The following is a 14,522-nucleotide window of genomic DNA, read 5'->3' as shown; positions in this document are numbered from 1 at the left end:
AAATCTAATGTGTGGTCGCCTTAAATTAGAAGCGTAAAGCACCAATCTTTGGGCATTAAGCATTTATTAAAGTATATTAGGGGTTAGTAAAGAGAATACGTGGAGTTCAGAAGAAAAGAGCCTAGCTTCCCCTTGCTCTGCAGCTGCTCCTATCGTGATCTCCAACAGCAAGAAAGATCCCCGTTCTCTTGAGCAGAAGCTCCTTGTTGGCCTGCCCAGGCGGGGTCCCCACACACAGTTTCAAGTTAATTGGCTGGTAGCATTGATTGACATGACTTACAGGTGTTTCTATGAATAGATGTAACTTCCAGAGGCTAGTCACATGCTTTCTCCTCAGGGGGGCGTTGCCCTGATTCTCACAATGTTTTTCTCAGCAGCGGGGTGGCACCCTGATTCTCACAAAACTGAATGAGTAGTGAGGAAGTAAAAGCAGTAAGTGTAAACTTTTTCAAGAAAACACTTTACTAAAAGTAAATTCAGGGGCAGCTAGGTGGCGCTGTGAATAGAACACTGGCCCCGCATTTAGGAGTTCCTGAGTTCAAATCCGATCTCAGACACTTGACATTTACTAGCTGTGTGACCCTGGGCAAGTCACTTAACCCCGATTGCCTCACCAAAAAAACCAACAACAAACAAAACAAAACAAAACAAAATTATTTTATCTAGTTTTTTCTGTGTTTGAAAAAAGTATCTAAGTTTAGTCAGAAGCAGAATTGTCAAGATGATTTTCATACTAGTCAAATTACTGTTTTGTATCACTAAAAATGAACATAATTTTAACAGTAATACACTCTAATATTTTAATTATTGTATATCCATCTGGACACCCAATTATGAAGCTAAAAATAAATATTTTAGAACTACTGGTCAAGTGAGAAACAACATGGTAGACATTTTCTCTGACTCCCCACCACCTTTCTTTCAAAAGTCTCTGAAGTAGAAATTATCCACCAAAGATCAAGCAACCTCAATTGTCTCCATGGTCTAGAACACTTAGAATCTAAAAGAAGGTTTAAAAAAAGTCAAAATCCCAGGAAACTATATTCACTTACACTTAGTACTCCTCCTTCACTTCTTTTTTTTCCCCAAAATAGTAGGTTCTTTAAAATAAAAAACCTCAAACAAAAAAACCCTAGTTACAAATTAAAATACTAAAAACCAAGTTAGTATTTACATTTAATATTTTAACCCCTTTAAAAACCTACTGTCCAGAGGTTTCCATTAAAAGAATAAATGATCATGTACAACTGCATGCAAGAAATAGAAATAAAAATCAGATTTCAAAGCCTCTCTCATGTGGAGGAGGAAGGAGTTGTTTACTTGGAGCTGGGCTGGCAAAGGAAAGGGGCCAAGGCTTCTCTCTTCCCACACTCCTTGGGATGGTAAGGCAAATTGGCTGGGGTTGGTAATCCTTTATTCTTAGGTCTCCATCTCTTCATGGAGTTGGTGACATGTTTGAGAGCAGTGGAGCCACACATCCCCACCCCCACCAAGGGGCAAGTAGTCCCAAATGGTATCTAGATACCCTCCTTCACTTCTAATGCTACCTGCAGTACTTCACCAATCCTGAGGAAAAGAGTATAGCATCCAGCTGGGGTTGGTTTTGACCACCAAATCATCAGTTGGAGTAGACACCTAGTCTGGTGAACTGGGAATTGCTGACTGTGGGAGAAGGCTGAGACACATTGTGTTCCAGACCCTGAGGAAACTATAATCAGTGAAAGGGAGTCAGAAGTGAGTGATAAGGAAAATAAGTGGGGGGTAAGGGGGGTGAAGACTGAAAGTACCAAAGAGTTCAGGAAGAACAAAACCTCAAAGACCTTGAATGTTAACAGATACATCAACAACAGAAGTAAATATGACCTCCAGATCTAGTGAATGGTTTCAAGCATCTATTAATAAATACTGCAAAATAAAGGAAAATGACCCAACACTTGTTGAGACAGAAGATCCTGTGGGATATAAGGAAAACATGGAACTACAACACACTACTCCTGAACAGTTTAAGAGAAGTGAGAATTATGAGAGCAGAAATTATGTCCTTCACAGCAAAAATAATGAGCAGAATAGAAAAACTGGAATATGCAATGGTAAACTTCGAATGAAAATACACGGAAGTGAAAGACAACCTAGAAGAAAAGCAAAAAAATGATAACATTAAAAAGAAAAGTATGCTCAATAAAGAAGAAAAACATGCTGAAGAATCAGACAAGACAAAGAGCCTTAACACTATAATGAAGGAAATAGAAGAGAACTGCCCAGAACTTCTGACCATAGAAAATGAAATTCCAACTGAAAAAATTCAAAGATCACACCCAGGGAAAACAAAACAAAACAAAATAAAACAAAACACCAAAGTTGAGAACTCCAAGATGCATAGTGATTAAACTTAACAATTTCAATTCAAAACCAACAATTTCTGCAAACCATCTGGAAAATGACTTTCAAATAAGGAAAGGACATTCAAATGATGTAATAATGCCACATGGACTAGAAAAAAAAGGGATGGAATAATGTGTTCTGAAGAGAAATGGAGCCCAAGCTACAACCCGAGTTAACTTGCTGCAAATCTGTCCATATAGGACAAAAAGAGAGATGTTCAATAATAAAGAAGAGTTTGTAACATTTTAAGAAAGAAAAGTAGAAATGAGATTATTTGCCTCTCAAACACCCCATGCAACAGAAATGCAGAAGTAAATAAATGCATCAGGCAAGGACAACAATAGCAATGAAGTGACAACAGAAAGACCAGTAAGAGACTTCTTTCTATGGGGCAGGTAGGTGGCACAGTGGATAAAGCACTGGCCCTGGATTCAGGAGGACCTGAGTTCAAATGCGGCCTCAGACACTTGACACTTACTAGCTGTGTGACCCTGGGCAAGTAGCTTAACCCTCACTGCCTGAGAGAGAGAGAGAGAGAATTCTTTCTTTCTTTTTTTTTTTTTTTTTTGCAGGGCAATGGGGGTTAAGTGACTTGCCCAGGGTCACACAGCTAGTAAGTGTCAAGTGTCTGAGGCCGGATTTGAACTCAGGAACTCCTGAATCCAGGGCCGGTGCTTCATCCACTGCGCCACCTAGCCGCCCCCGAGAATTCTTTCTTAATGTTTTTGTTTTTGCAGGGCAATGAGGGTTAAGTGACTTGCCCAGGGTCACAAAGCTAGTTAATTGTCAAGTGTCTGAGGCCGCATTTGAACTCAGGTCCTCCTGAATCCAAGGCCAGTGCGTTATCCACTGCGCCACCTAGCTGCCCTGAGACACTTCTTTCTAAATGTACATGAGAAGACAGGGTTAAAGATGGAAAATTGTTGGGAGACAGGATTTGCTTACACTTTAATACTAACCAGCAGGCAGTCAATTAAGTTTCCAAATATCCAAGGTTTCATATACAATTTCCTTCCAGACTCTGTCATGAATATACTAGCAGTCAGACCACCTAAGAACAGTAAAGATGGTAAAGGTTTTTTTGAGACTTGATTTGAAATTAATGTATTTCCCTGGAAACTTGTTTCTTCTTTGGAGCAATTTATGTTTTTATTTCAGAGGTCATGAAACCATCTTCTCATACACATCTATTCTGGTGGTTTTGGGTTTTTTTTGTCCATGTGGTCAATGTGAATGTAAACTTTTGGACATTCTTCACAAAGAAATTTGGCCATGGATCGTGTTTATTTTCTCTTTCCCATATAATCCACTTTTCCTTCATAAGCTACTGTAACATCATAAATTGCCTCTAAATAATTCTTCCTATAGTCAAAGACAACATATGTTGCCTTTGTTCTTGATATCATTGTATGTTTTAACACTGCAAGACCTTGTTCAGCAGCATGTTTGACTAGCTGTAATAATTTTTGTTAGCTCTAGATTGTATCTTATTCTCTCTAGAAAAAAATCACATAATATTTAGAAAAATCACTGGAGTACCTGCATTCATCAAGGTCTATAGTGTGTTTCTCATTTTCTTTGCATTAAATTTGGCACTTCATTTTACATAGCTCCATTGGAAGCCACTTTAAGCCATTTTTTTCAGAACTTAGCATATGCCTAAGAGCATTCTGCCTGATTCCCAAAATGTCAGCAATGATCCAGCCAACTGATGTTTAGTAAATATGTTATATTTTCTTAATGTTTGGATGAGTCCCCATATAGTATTATCTGGACACAGGTATAGTTTTAGAAGAAGAGTACTATGCTCTGGTAGATGGTATAAAAGTAATTGTCTGCTAGTCTAGAAGACTAGAAAAAAGTAGAAAGAGACCAGGTTATAAGGGGCTTTAAAAGCCAAACAAAGGATCTGATGTTTGATCCTAGAGGTAATAGGGAGTTGATTGAATAAACATGGTCAGAACTATATGTTAGGAAGTTCACTTTGAAAGCTGAAGGGAGGATGAACTGGAGAGGGGAGAGACTTGAGGCAGTGAGGCACTCAACCAAATTATATGACTTTTGAAATCCTGCTACTTTTATGAATACTTCCACCATCAATCAAAAGAGAAGTGATTACTTTCCCTGTGCATGAGGAGATGAGGGCCTGCACCAAGGTGGTGGCAATGGCAGAAGAAAGCAAATCCAAAAATTGTTATGAAGGTAGAACCAATAGTATTTGGCAACAAATTGGATATGGGAAGTGAGAGTGAAGAGTCGAGTATGACACCTAGGTTATAAACCTGAGTGACTATGAATATGGTTTTGCTATTGTGCCTCACAAGTAATAGATACTCAATATATAACTGTCAGAGATAAAAACAAGATGAAGAAGATTATAAGATTAAGTGCATGGAAAATTATAAAGTGGAGTATAAGAAAGATGAACTTCATTATGCCTAGCTACTAAAGTACAAAGGCATTATTCACCAACCCCTGCTAAATTTAAAGGATAAAAGGTACGTAAGTTAATAAGGAGATAGCTACTATGGCAAAAGGTATGAACCTGTGGAAAGTGATAAAGTCACATATTTAGACCTTCCAAATATTAAAATTAAGTTATATATACTGAAGCACTGTTTCATAGTAAAAATAACACTGGGCTGAAAGTCTAACTACCTGAATTTTAGTTCCAACTCTGCCACTAATTAGTGATGCATAAGACATTTCATTTCTTGAGGCCTTAAAGAAATGATGAGGCTGGACTAGAAGGTCTCTATGAATTCTAATGTTCTCTATTCCTTTTAATATAAGCTTAGCCATGTAATAGTACTTGAATCCAAGGATCTCTTCCCTTATGAAGGCATACGGATAAATAAGCTAACTTTCCAGGGTCTCCAAAAGAATATAGGAGTCCAAATTCTAACACTTACCATTCTCTTGAAGGGGATAGGGATCCTGAGATTCACACTTCAGCTGGAGGCTCTGTGGCTCCTGGGACGCTCCTTGAAGCTCTGTCTCCTCTGAGTCTTCTTCTTGTCTTTGTGCAAGAACTGAAATCTAGGGACAAAAGGGTGGGTATCTAAGTTACCACTGAATGAATTGGATTTATACTCCTGAGAAGAGACCATAAAATACATTCCCAAAGGATATGAAAGACAAAGGAAAAAGAAAGCTCTAAAACAACAGGAGAAGAGAAGGAGCAAGACAGACCTAGAGACTAATGATTAAGCAAGTCCAGTTACAAGCAAAATTTGGCTAATTTAAACCCATTGCTACATCCATCCTTTTGGCTTCTTTAATGATACCATTCTCCTTCCTACCTGCTCTTCAGGTTCATTCGATTGTTGCTCCAATTCCTCCAACATAGTAACTACTTCTTCTCCATTTTGTGGGAAACGCTTCTTCACCAAGTCCTGGAGCTCCTGGGGCAGGATGGTCAGAAATTGCTCTAGCACCAACAGCTCCAGAATCTGCTCTTTTGTATGTACCTCAGGTCTCAGCCATTGATAGCAAAGTACCCATAACTGGCTCAAAGACTCTCGGGGCCCTGTTGTCTTCTGGTAACAAAACTGTCTGAAACGCTGTCGAAAGATCTCCTGGGTAAGGCCGTTGTTTTCTGTTTGCCTGGATTCCTGTTCCCAAGTATGATCTTCTTCTTTCACTTTCAAAACTCCCTTCTGCTCCTCTGGAACTGGGTCAGAAAAGTCTTCTGACATCTTGAGGCCAAATATCTAAGAAGGTCATAGGATCATAGATTTAGAGTTGAAAGGAAACAATCCAAACCTCTCATTTTACAGAAGAGGAAACTGAGGGCCAGAGAGGTTATTTAAATTACCTTAGAATCACAAAAGCAAGTATCTGAGGTGGGATTTGAAGTCAGGTTTTCCTAAATCCAGTGCTCTATCCACTATAATTATTTTCTCTTCACACTTAATCTAGGTTCTGGAATTGAAGCACAATTTTCAAGGGAAAAGTAGTTAAGTCAAGATCAGATAAACTTTTTTTGTTTTTGTGTTTTTTTGATCATAAAAGTATTTTATTATTTTCCAATTACATGTAAAAATAGTTTTCAACATTTGTTTTCCTAAGATTTTTAGTTCCAAAATTTTCTCCCTCCCTCCCTTCCTTTCCCCCTCTCTAAGACATAAAGCAATCTGTATAGGTTATATATGTACAATCACTACATTCATATCCCACAACTTGTTCAGCTATTCCCCCACTGATGAGCATTCCCTCAATTTCCAATTCTTTGCCACTACAAAGAGAGCTGCCATAAATATTTTTATACATGTGGGTCCTTTTACCTTTTTTATGATCTTTTTGGGATACGGACCTAGTAGGGGTATGACTGGGTCAAAGGGTATGAACAGTCCTATAGCCATTTGGGCACAGTTCCAAATTGCTCTCTACAATGGTTAGATCAGTTCACAACTCCACCAACAATACATTAGTGTTCCAATTTTTCCACAGCTTCTCCAACATTTATTATTTTCCTTTTTTGTCATATTAGCCAATCTGATAGCTTTGAGGTGCTACCTCAGAGCTGTTTTAATTTGCATTTCTCTAATCAAAAGTGATTTAATGCATTTTTTCATATGACAATAGATAGCTTTTATCTCTTCATCTGAAAACTGCCTGTTCATATCTTTTGACCATTTTTCAATTGGGGAATGACTCGCATTCTTACAAATTTGATTTAGTTCCCTATATATTTTACAAATGAGGTCTTCTGATAAACTTTAAAAAGTAGAATGCCAACTCATTATTCATTCCTTTTGGAGGAAAAGCAATGGACTATGAAAACTGCTTCCCTCAGGTCACATTGCCCAAAGCCTCTGTAGTGTAAAGTAACCTATTATTAATCTCTCAAAGGTATTATTGAGGATATCACAGTTCAGAGAAGCCATCTATGACTCCAGCTAAAATGAATGATACTTGTGTATTATCTCAATAAATAATGGCAAACATGAATTAAGCCAGCTTTCCCTTTCTACCTCTCTAAATAAAAATGGTGAAATGATCTTCTTTGATTGTTACTGCTTAAAAACTAAGAAATAAAAATGCTAGATAGGACCAAAGCTAAACTTACCTTCCCCCACAAACTCTCTCCTCTTCCTAATTTCCCTATTACTGTTCAGGACATCACCATCCTCCCAGTCACCCCATTTCTCAATCTAGGTATTATCTTCTATTCCTCACTCTTCCTCAGCTCTCATTTTAGACAATAAACATTTATTAAGTACCACTGTGAAAAGCAGTGGCAATACAAAGAAAGACAAACGGCAGCCTCTGTCATTTCTATCTTTACAACATCTCTTGAATATGTGCCCTTCTAATACTGATACTATCTTGGTGCAAGCCTTCATCACGTCATGCCTGGATTGTTGCAATAGCCAACTGGTTGATCTCCCTGCCTCAAGTCTTTTCCCACTCCAGTATGTTCTCCCCATAGCTATCAAAATGATCTTCCCAAATTACAGGTTGTTCCTTGTCATCCCTCTATTCAGTCAATTCCAGCGGCTCCCTGCTACTTCCAGGATCAAATATCAAATCCTCTGTTTGGCTTTTAAAGCCCTTCACAATCTGGCCCCTTCTTGCCTTTCCAGTCTTTTTACACCTCACTGCCTTCCAAGTACTTTGTGATCCAGTGACACTGGCCCCCTTGTAGCTCCTTAAACGTGACACTCCACTGCTAGTCTTTAGGCCTTTTACTTCTCCCCCCGCCTTTTTTTGTTGGGGTTGTGACTTGCCTGGGGTCACACAGCTAGTGTCAAGTGTCAGAGTCTGGATTTGAACTCAAGTCCTCCACTCTCTAGGGCCAGGCATTTTCATAAGCTGTTCTCCATGCCTGGAATGTTTCCTCTCCAGGTTTCCCTGGATTCCTTCAGGTCCCAGCTAAAATCCCATCTCCTGCAAAAAGCTTGTTTTCCATTCTCCTTAACACTACTGCCTTTCCTCTAAAATTAGATCCAATTTATCCTTTCTATGTCTTGCTTGAATATAGCTGTTTGCATGTTTTCCCCCCACTGAATTCTGCACACTCTATCAGGGTAGTAACTTTTTTGGAGGTCTTTCTTTGTATCTAGCATTTACCACAGTGCCTGGTACATAGTAACCACTTACTAAATGCTTATTGACTTGTCTAAGTGAATCTGGAGCATTTTTTGGGTGGTGTTCTGTGAATTGGGATTATGTGAATATAATGACCATATGCTTTGACTCAGAGATTTAATTGTCAGCTTTACCCCAAAGAGGTCATTAATAAGAATGTTGCCATATACTCCAATATATTTATAGTACCATTTTTTGTGTAGCAAAGAATTGCAAACAAAGTAGATCCCCATTAACTGTGGAATGGCTAAACAAATAGTGACATATAACTATAATGGAATATAATTGTGTCATAAGAAGTGATAAATGTAATACAGAGAAGTACAGAAATATTTCCAGGATCTGATACAAAGTAAGTATAGCCAAACGATATTTACACAAAGAATGCAACAGAAAAAAAACAACCACTAGAAAACAATTAAAAGTAAATTTTGCAAAATCACACAAACATGGCCCCAAAGAAGAGACATGAGAAGACATTCCTAACCCTCTCCTTTGTAGACACTGAAGAGCCACAGGTGTGGGACACTGTACCTATTTCTAGACTTCTATTATTAGTATTAGTCAATTTCATTTTTTTCTCTACTTTTTTCTTTAGAACTATTATTTGTAATATGGATAGCTTTCTTGGAGGGGGAGAAGGAGGTATGTTAAAAAAAACTCTGGTGATGTAAAAAACAAAAGACATAAATAAAAATTCATCTTAAAAACAAAAATAAAGCATAAATTGGAAGTAGGAAAACTTGGATTCAAGACCTTACAGACATATAATAGCTGTGTGGCCAAGGGCAAGTTGCTTAAACTTTCTATGTTCCTTACAATATAAATTAGATTAGAAAAGAGTTTCCACACCTAAAATTTCCCACACTGATGAAACAAGTTTCTTCCCCACCTATCCCAAACATGCTAAACAATGTAGGAAGCACTGAGGATACAAAACTATGACAAAGTAAAATTTGGACTCCCTGTTTCCAGAGTTAAGGCCCAGCGAGTTGGGCCCTGAGTTTGGCAGGACAATAATCCTTTGCAATCACCCCCTGGATGATCTCACCTTCTGCGATAGTCACACATTTCACCAGGTGTTCTCTGGTCAAAGACAAACACTGGACAAAGTCGGAATGTCCTGTGGTGAATCAAACTTGTCCCATGCTTGTTGCTCCCTCACTGTCAGGGCTACAACTCACTGAGCAGTCACTAAGATCTCCCCACACTGCCCTGGGCCTCCCCACTAGGGATGGGGCCACAGCACATGTGTCTATAGCTCTACCTTGCTTGCAAGCCTTTTTCCTCACTTAGAAAAATAAACTTTCTAAAGTCTTCTAAATTATCTCAAGTAGGAGGATTGTGTCTCTCTGTCTTTTTGTAAGTCCTTGTAGTTCCAGAATCTGTTTAGAAGCTTTATTTAATGTTGTTTTTGAGGGAAACACGGGGAAGTTCAGGCAATTTCCTGGCTTCTCTCCACATCTTCAGAAAATAAACTTTCTAATTTGTGACTCAGCCGTCTCTGGCCTATTCTGTGCAGCTCTCGCCATCCATAGGTTAGAGACCAGTTCTGGAAAAAGTCTGGTTGACAACTAAAGCAATCTTGACCTCAAGAAGCTTATATTCTACTGAGGGGGGTGGAGTTGAAAGAGTATCATATACACAAATAAAAATATTATAATTTGAGGAGGAAAAGAATGGGGAAATAAAAAATGTTTCAGAGGGTCTCAATGAAAAGACAACTCATTCCTTTTCATTCTGGGCACTGGCACTACTTGGGCAAACACATAGCAATGGAAGAGGGCTGCTAACTTTCCAGACTAGCTAGTCATCCAGTCTGGCTGCAATACTGAGTTCAAAAAGGAGAGTAATTAGAAAAAAATGGCTGGAAAGGCAAAGAAGACCTAGAATGTGAAGGTCTTTAAAAGCCAGGCTAAAGAGTCTGTTCTAGGAACAATGGGGAAATAGAGAATCACACAAACAAATCTTGTTTTGAGAAAATAATTTTGGTAGCTGTGTGAAGAAAGCAAGAAAACTGATCAGAAGGTGAATGATGATTGAGGGTTTGAATCAAGGTCAAGTAGCCATGTGAATGGACATAAAGGAAATGGAAGAGATACACTAGTCACTCTTTCTTCTCCCTATCTTGACCCCTTGGTGAACCAATTTAACTGTCCTCCCCTCTTGAATTCCTAAACCACTTATCATATTACACCCCAGACAAGCATTAGCCTAGGATCACTCCCACTATTCAATGCCTTTATTTCTATAGATGTACTTCTTTTTGTTTTTGTTTTTGCGGGGCAATGGGGGTTAAGTGACTTGCCCAGGGTCACACAGCTAGTAATAGTCAAGTGTCTGAGGCTGGATTTGAATTCAGGTACTCCTGAATCCAGGGATGGTGCTTTATCCACTGTGCCACCTAGCTGCCCCCACTATAGATGTACTTATAACTGAAGGTGGCAAAAATCAAATCAGGCAACTACTCTGACTGGGTCCACTACAAATTTATGTTACATAAATTCAACTGAGCCTTCAGTGCTCCTAGGTGATCTTATCAATTCACTAGCCTCCTTTTCATAGCTCCTCTTCCAAACCTTTTCATCCCTCTTCCAACCTCTCATGATTTCCCCATTCTCTCAGCTGAGAACTTTGCCTTTTATTTTACAAAATAAATAAAAAGAGGCCAATAGCCGATAACTCCCTCTTCTATCCTGTTTTGCATCTCCTATGACTCTGTCTTCTGCCACTTTCCCCTCCAGTACCCCATTTCAAATGCTGAAGTGGCCTTACTCTTTACCCACTACTTGTTCAAGTGATCCCATCTTTTCTAAAACATTGCTCTGTCATTCCCACTAATTCATTTAGTTTCAAGCTCTCCCTGTTTACTGCCTCATTCCTCACTGCTTACAAAATTGTCCACATCTGTTATCCTAAAAATTCTCTCAATTGATCCCTCCATCCTCACTAAATATTGTCCCTTATCCCTTCTGTCCCTTGTAGTTAAAACTCCTCCCAAAGGCTATCTATAATAGATGCCTCCACTCTCTTTTTAACCCCTTACAATCTGAATTCTTATTCCACCTAAACAGTTTTCTCCAAAGTTACTAATGATCATTCAGTTGCCAAATTCAATGGCCTTTTCTCTATTCTCATTCTCCTAGATTTTTTGCAGCCTTTGACACTGTTGATCACTCTTTTCTCCTTGATATTCTCTTTTCTCTAGTTTTTTTTTTTTAAAGACCTGTTTCTTTTCTTATCTGACTGCTCCTTCTCTGCTTCCTTTGCTGGATCCTCTTCCAGATCACAGCCTCTAAATTTAAGTGTCCCTCAGGGTTCTGTTCTGGGTCCTTTGCTTCCTCTATTCTACTTCACTTGGTGATCTTATCAGCTCCCATGGATTTAATTATACTATGTACTGTGTCTATGCTTATGAGTCCCAAATCTACCTTTCCTGTCCCAGCCTCTCTGCTGACCTCCAAACTGGCATCTCCAACTGCCTTTCAAACATCTCAAATTGGATGTCCAGTGGACATCTTAAACTCAATATGTCCAAAACTTAACTAATTATCTTTCTCCCTAACCCCACTGAGCTGGCCTGCCCAAACAGCTTCCTGTTGCCAAGGCCAGTCAATTTCACCTTTGCAAAATCTCTCAAATATGCCCCCTTTTCTCCTCTGAAACTACCACCAGTCTCATGCAGGCCCTCATCACTTCATGCCTCTATTACTGCAACACGTGGGTCTGCCTGCCTCAAGTCTCCCTCCCCTCCAATTCATCCTCCATTTAGCCACTAAAGTGATTTTCCTATAGTACAGGTTCTTCTCTCCCCAGCCCTCCCCTTCTCTCCCCATAATATTCCAGTGGTTTCCTATTGCTTCCAAGAGAAAAAACACAAAATGCTCTGTTTGGCATTCAAAGCTTTTCATAACCTAGCCTCCTCCTACCTTTCCAGTCTTTGATACAATGACACTGGCCTCCTGGCTGTTCCATGAACTAAACCCTGGCTCTAACTCATGCCTGGAACTCTACCTCCTCCACTCCAACTATTGACCTCCTTGGCTTTTTTAAAGTTCTCACTAAAATTCTACATTCTACAGGAAACCTTTTCCAATCTCTTTTAATTACAGTGCCTTCCTTCAGTTATCTATTATATCTCTTGTAAATAGATTGATTAAGCTACTTGTGAGTAGGGCATGTCTTTTGCCTCTTTTTGTAGCTCCAGCTTAGCACTGTGCCTGGCACATAGAACCCTCAATAAATGTTTATTGATTATTATTATTGACTTTTTTTTTGGTGAGGCAATTGGGATTAAGTGACTTGCCCAGGGTCACACAGCTAGTAAGTGTTAAGTGTCTGAGGCCACATTTGAACTCAGGTCCTCCTGAATTCAGGGCTGGTGCTCTATCCACTGCACCACCTAGCTGCCCCTATTATTGACTATTGATTGATGTAGAGGCACAATCAACAGAGATTACGGTAGAATCCATAGGACTTGACAACTGATTAGATAAGTGCTGGGAGGCTAACAGATGGGAGAAGTGTCGGTACCCGTAACACACACAAAAAAAGCTTTGGGAAATGATGGCTTAGGGAGTAAGAAATTGTTTGGGAAATATTGATGGAAGCAAGACAGTATCTGAGAGGAGGTGGTAGTCAATAACGTCAGAGAGAAGGCCACGAAATAGAGGAGTTCAGAGATCTCTGGAAATCCTGAAGAAAAATAATAGTTAGAACTTATGCAGATCTTTAATGTTTTTAAAGAACGTCACGCATATCTGATTTTATCCTCACAACAACCCTGAAAGCCAGTGCTACTACTATTGTCATTTTATAGAGGAAACAGAGAAAGTTATTGATTTGCCCAAAGTCATAGTGTCCGATTTGAATTCAAATCTTCCTGACTCTAGGGTCAGAGTGGCGAGGGCAGAAGGCAAAAAAAAAGCTCTGCCTCCTCCTCCTCCTCCTCCTCCTCCTCCTCCTCCTCCTCCTCCTCCTCCTCCTCCTCCTCCTCAGGTTTTTAGGAGTATTCCTGAGGAGTGTGGGGGTTTAGAAAGGCAGCGATTCTCTAAAACCGAAGACTGGGGACGCCAATGGCGTGCTTTTCCTCCTAAGATTATGAGGAAGAGAAGTAGAGGCGGCTACGATTATGATAAACAATAGCCGGTAACTGTTAAATCAAAATGGCTCTGGGGCTCAGAAAACGTACAAACCTGGGGATGTATTCTTACCACTAGAGCTTGGGAGACAAGATCCCAAGAAAATCCCAAGAAAGCCTCCGCCCATGAGATGCCCAAAGCGTTCAGTACCTTTAGTTACCCAGAAATCCTCAGAGGCTCTTCAATAATCAATCGGAGGCGCACATCCGGCGAACAGGCCCCGATCAGGGCTGGGCTTCGTCCACAGAGGAAAGCAATCGCGGCCAGAGCCTCTAATGAGCTCTAGAAGCGGACACCATTCCCCAAACTCAGTGTACTAAGGCCTTCCTCCGCGCTCTCTACAATGCTTCCAGCAGCCAGGGCAGCTGGAGGATCGGAGCAGAGGGAAAGCGGAGAGGGGAGGGAATGGGGAGAGAAATAGAGGGAAGAGGAGTACGGGAAGGGGAGACAGACGAGAGAAGAACGAAGAGGGAGGAGGGAAAGGCGTTTCACCCGCAAACACTCCCTAGACGCGACCCCTCCCCCATTCCCCTCGGTAGCACTCACCACAAACCCTCCGAGGGTACGCACCCCTAAAAACGAGTGGGCGCTTAAAAGCGACTAGCCTCTCTGCGACTCGCCCAGCGCCTGGCACCGCGCATGCCGTTTAGGCTGTACAGCTTGAGCCCTTCCAAGTCCTCTCTAGGAATCTCAGGCAGGACTGGCTTCATCTCTTTGTTCTCTTACCTTAGGGCACCGCCCACCGAGATTGAAATACAGGGGTAGGGGGAGGGAGAGGATGTGGTCTTTCTTTGCTCGGGCCACTGGGCTGCAGCCCCGCGAACTTGAAGATGGAACTGTGATCTATCAGGTTTGCCTTGGACATTCTTAGCTCTCCAGTCCTGAATCCTTTCCCTTTCTCACCAT

General features: G+C 40.3%; 2 protein-coding genes and 1 pseudogene across 6 annotated transcripts in view; 1 reads left to right on the top strand and 2 right to left on the bottom strand.

Annotated features, from left to right (window-relative positions):
* The window catches only part of PGBD1 (piggyBac transposable element derived 1), a 32,585-nt gene extending 18,249 nt beyond the window's left edge, over positions 1 to 14,336 (bottom strand). The window contains exons 1-5 of one of the 5 annotated variants that reach the window (XM_043999587.1): positions 14,163 to 14,336; positions 13,767 to 13,898; positions 6,200 to 6,306; positions 5,685 to 6,095; positions 5,295 to 5,421 (exon numbers count right to left, since the gene is read on the bottom strand). In XM_043999587.1, coding sequence (XP_043855522.1) covers positions 5,295 to 5,421; positions 5,685 to 6,080 — 523 coding nt within the window. In that variant the 5' untranslated portion in view covers positions 6,081 to 6,095; positions 6,200 to 6,306; positions 13,767 to 13,898; positions 14,163 to 14,336. The other 4 variants (XM_043999588.1, XM_043999589.1, XM_043999591.1 and 1 more) reach the window with 4 other exon arrangements.
* The window catches only part of LOC122752702 (zinc finger protein 850-like), a 1,092,329-nt gene that overhangs the window by 195,915 nt on the left and 881,892 nt on the right, over positions 1 to 14,522 (top strand).
* Positions 3,324 to 5,088, bottom strand: LOC122753441 (annotated as a pseudogene).

The sequence above is a fragment of the Dromiciops gliroides genome, chromosome 4, assembly GCF_019393635.1.
Source record: "Dromiciops gliroides isolate mDroGli1 chromosome 4, mDroGli1.pri, whole genome shotgun sequence".
Classification (NCBI taxonomy): Eukaryota; Metazoa; Chordata; class Mammalia; order Microbiotheria; family Microbiotheriidae; genus Dromiciops; species Dromiciops gliroides.
The sequence above is the reverse complement of the archived record's forward strand: the minus strand, read 5'-3'. Positions and strand labels throughout refer to the sequence as shown.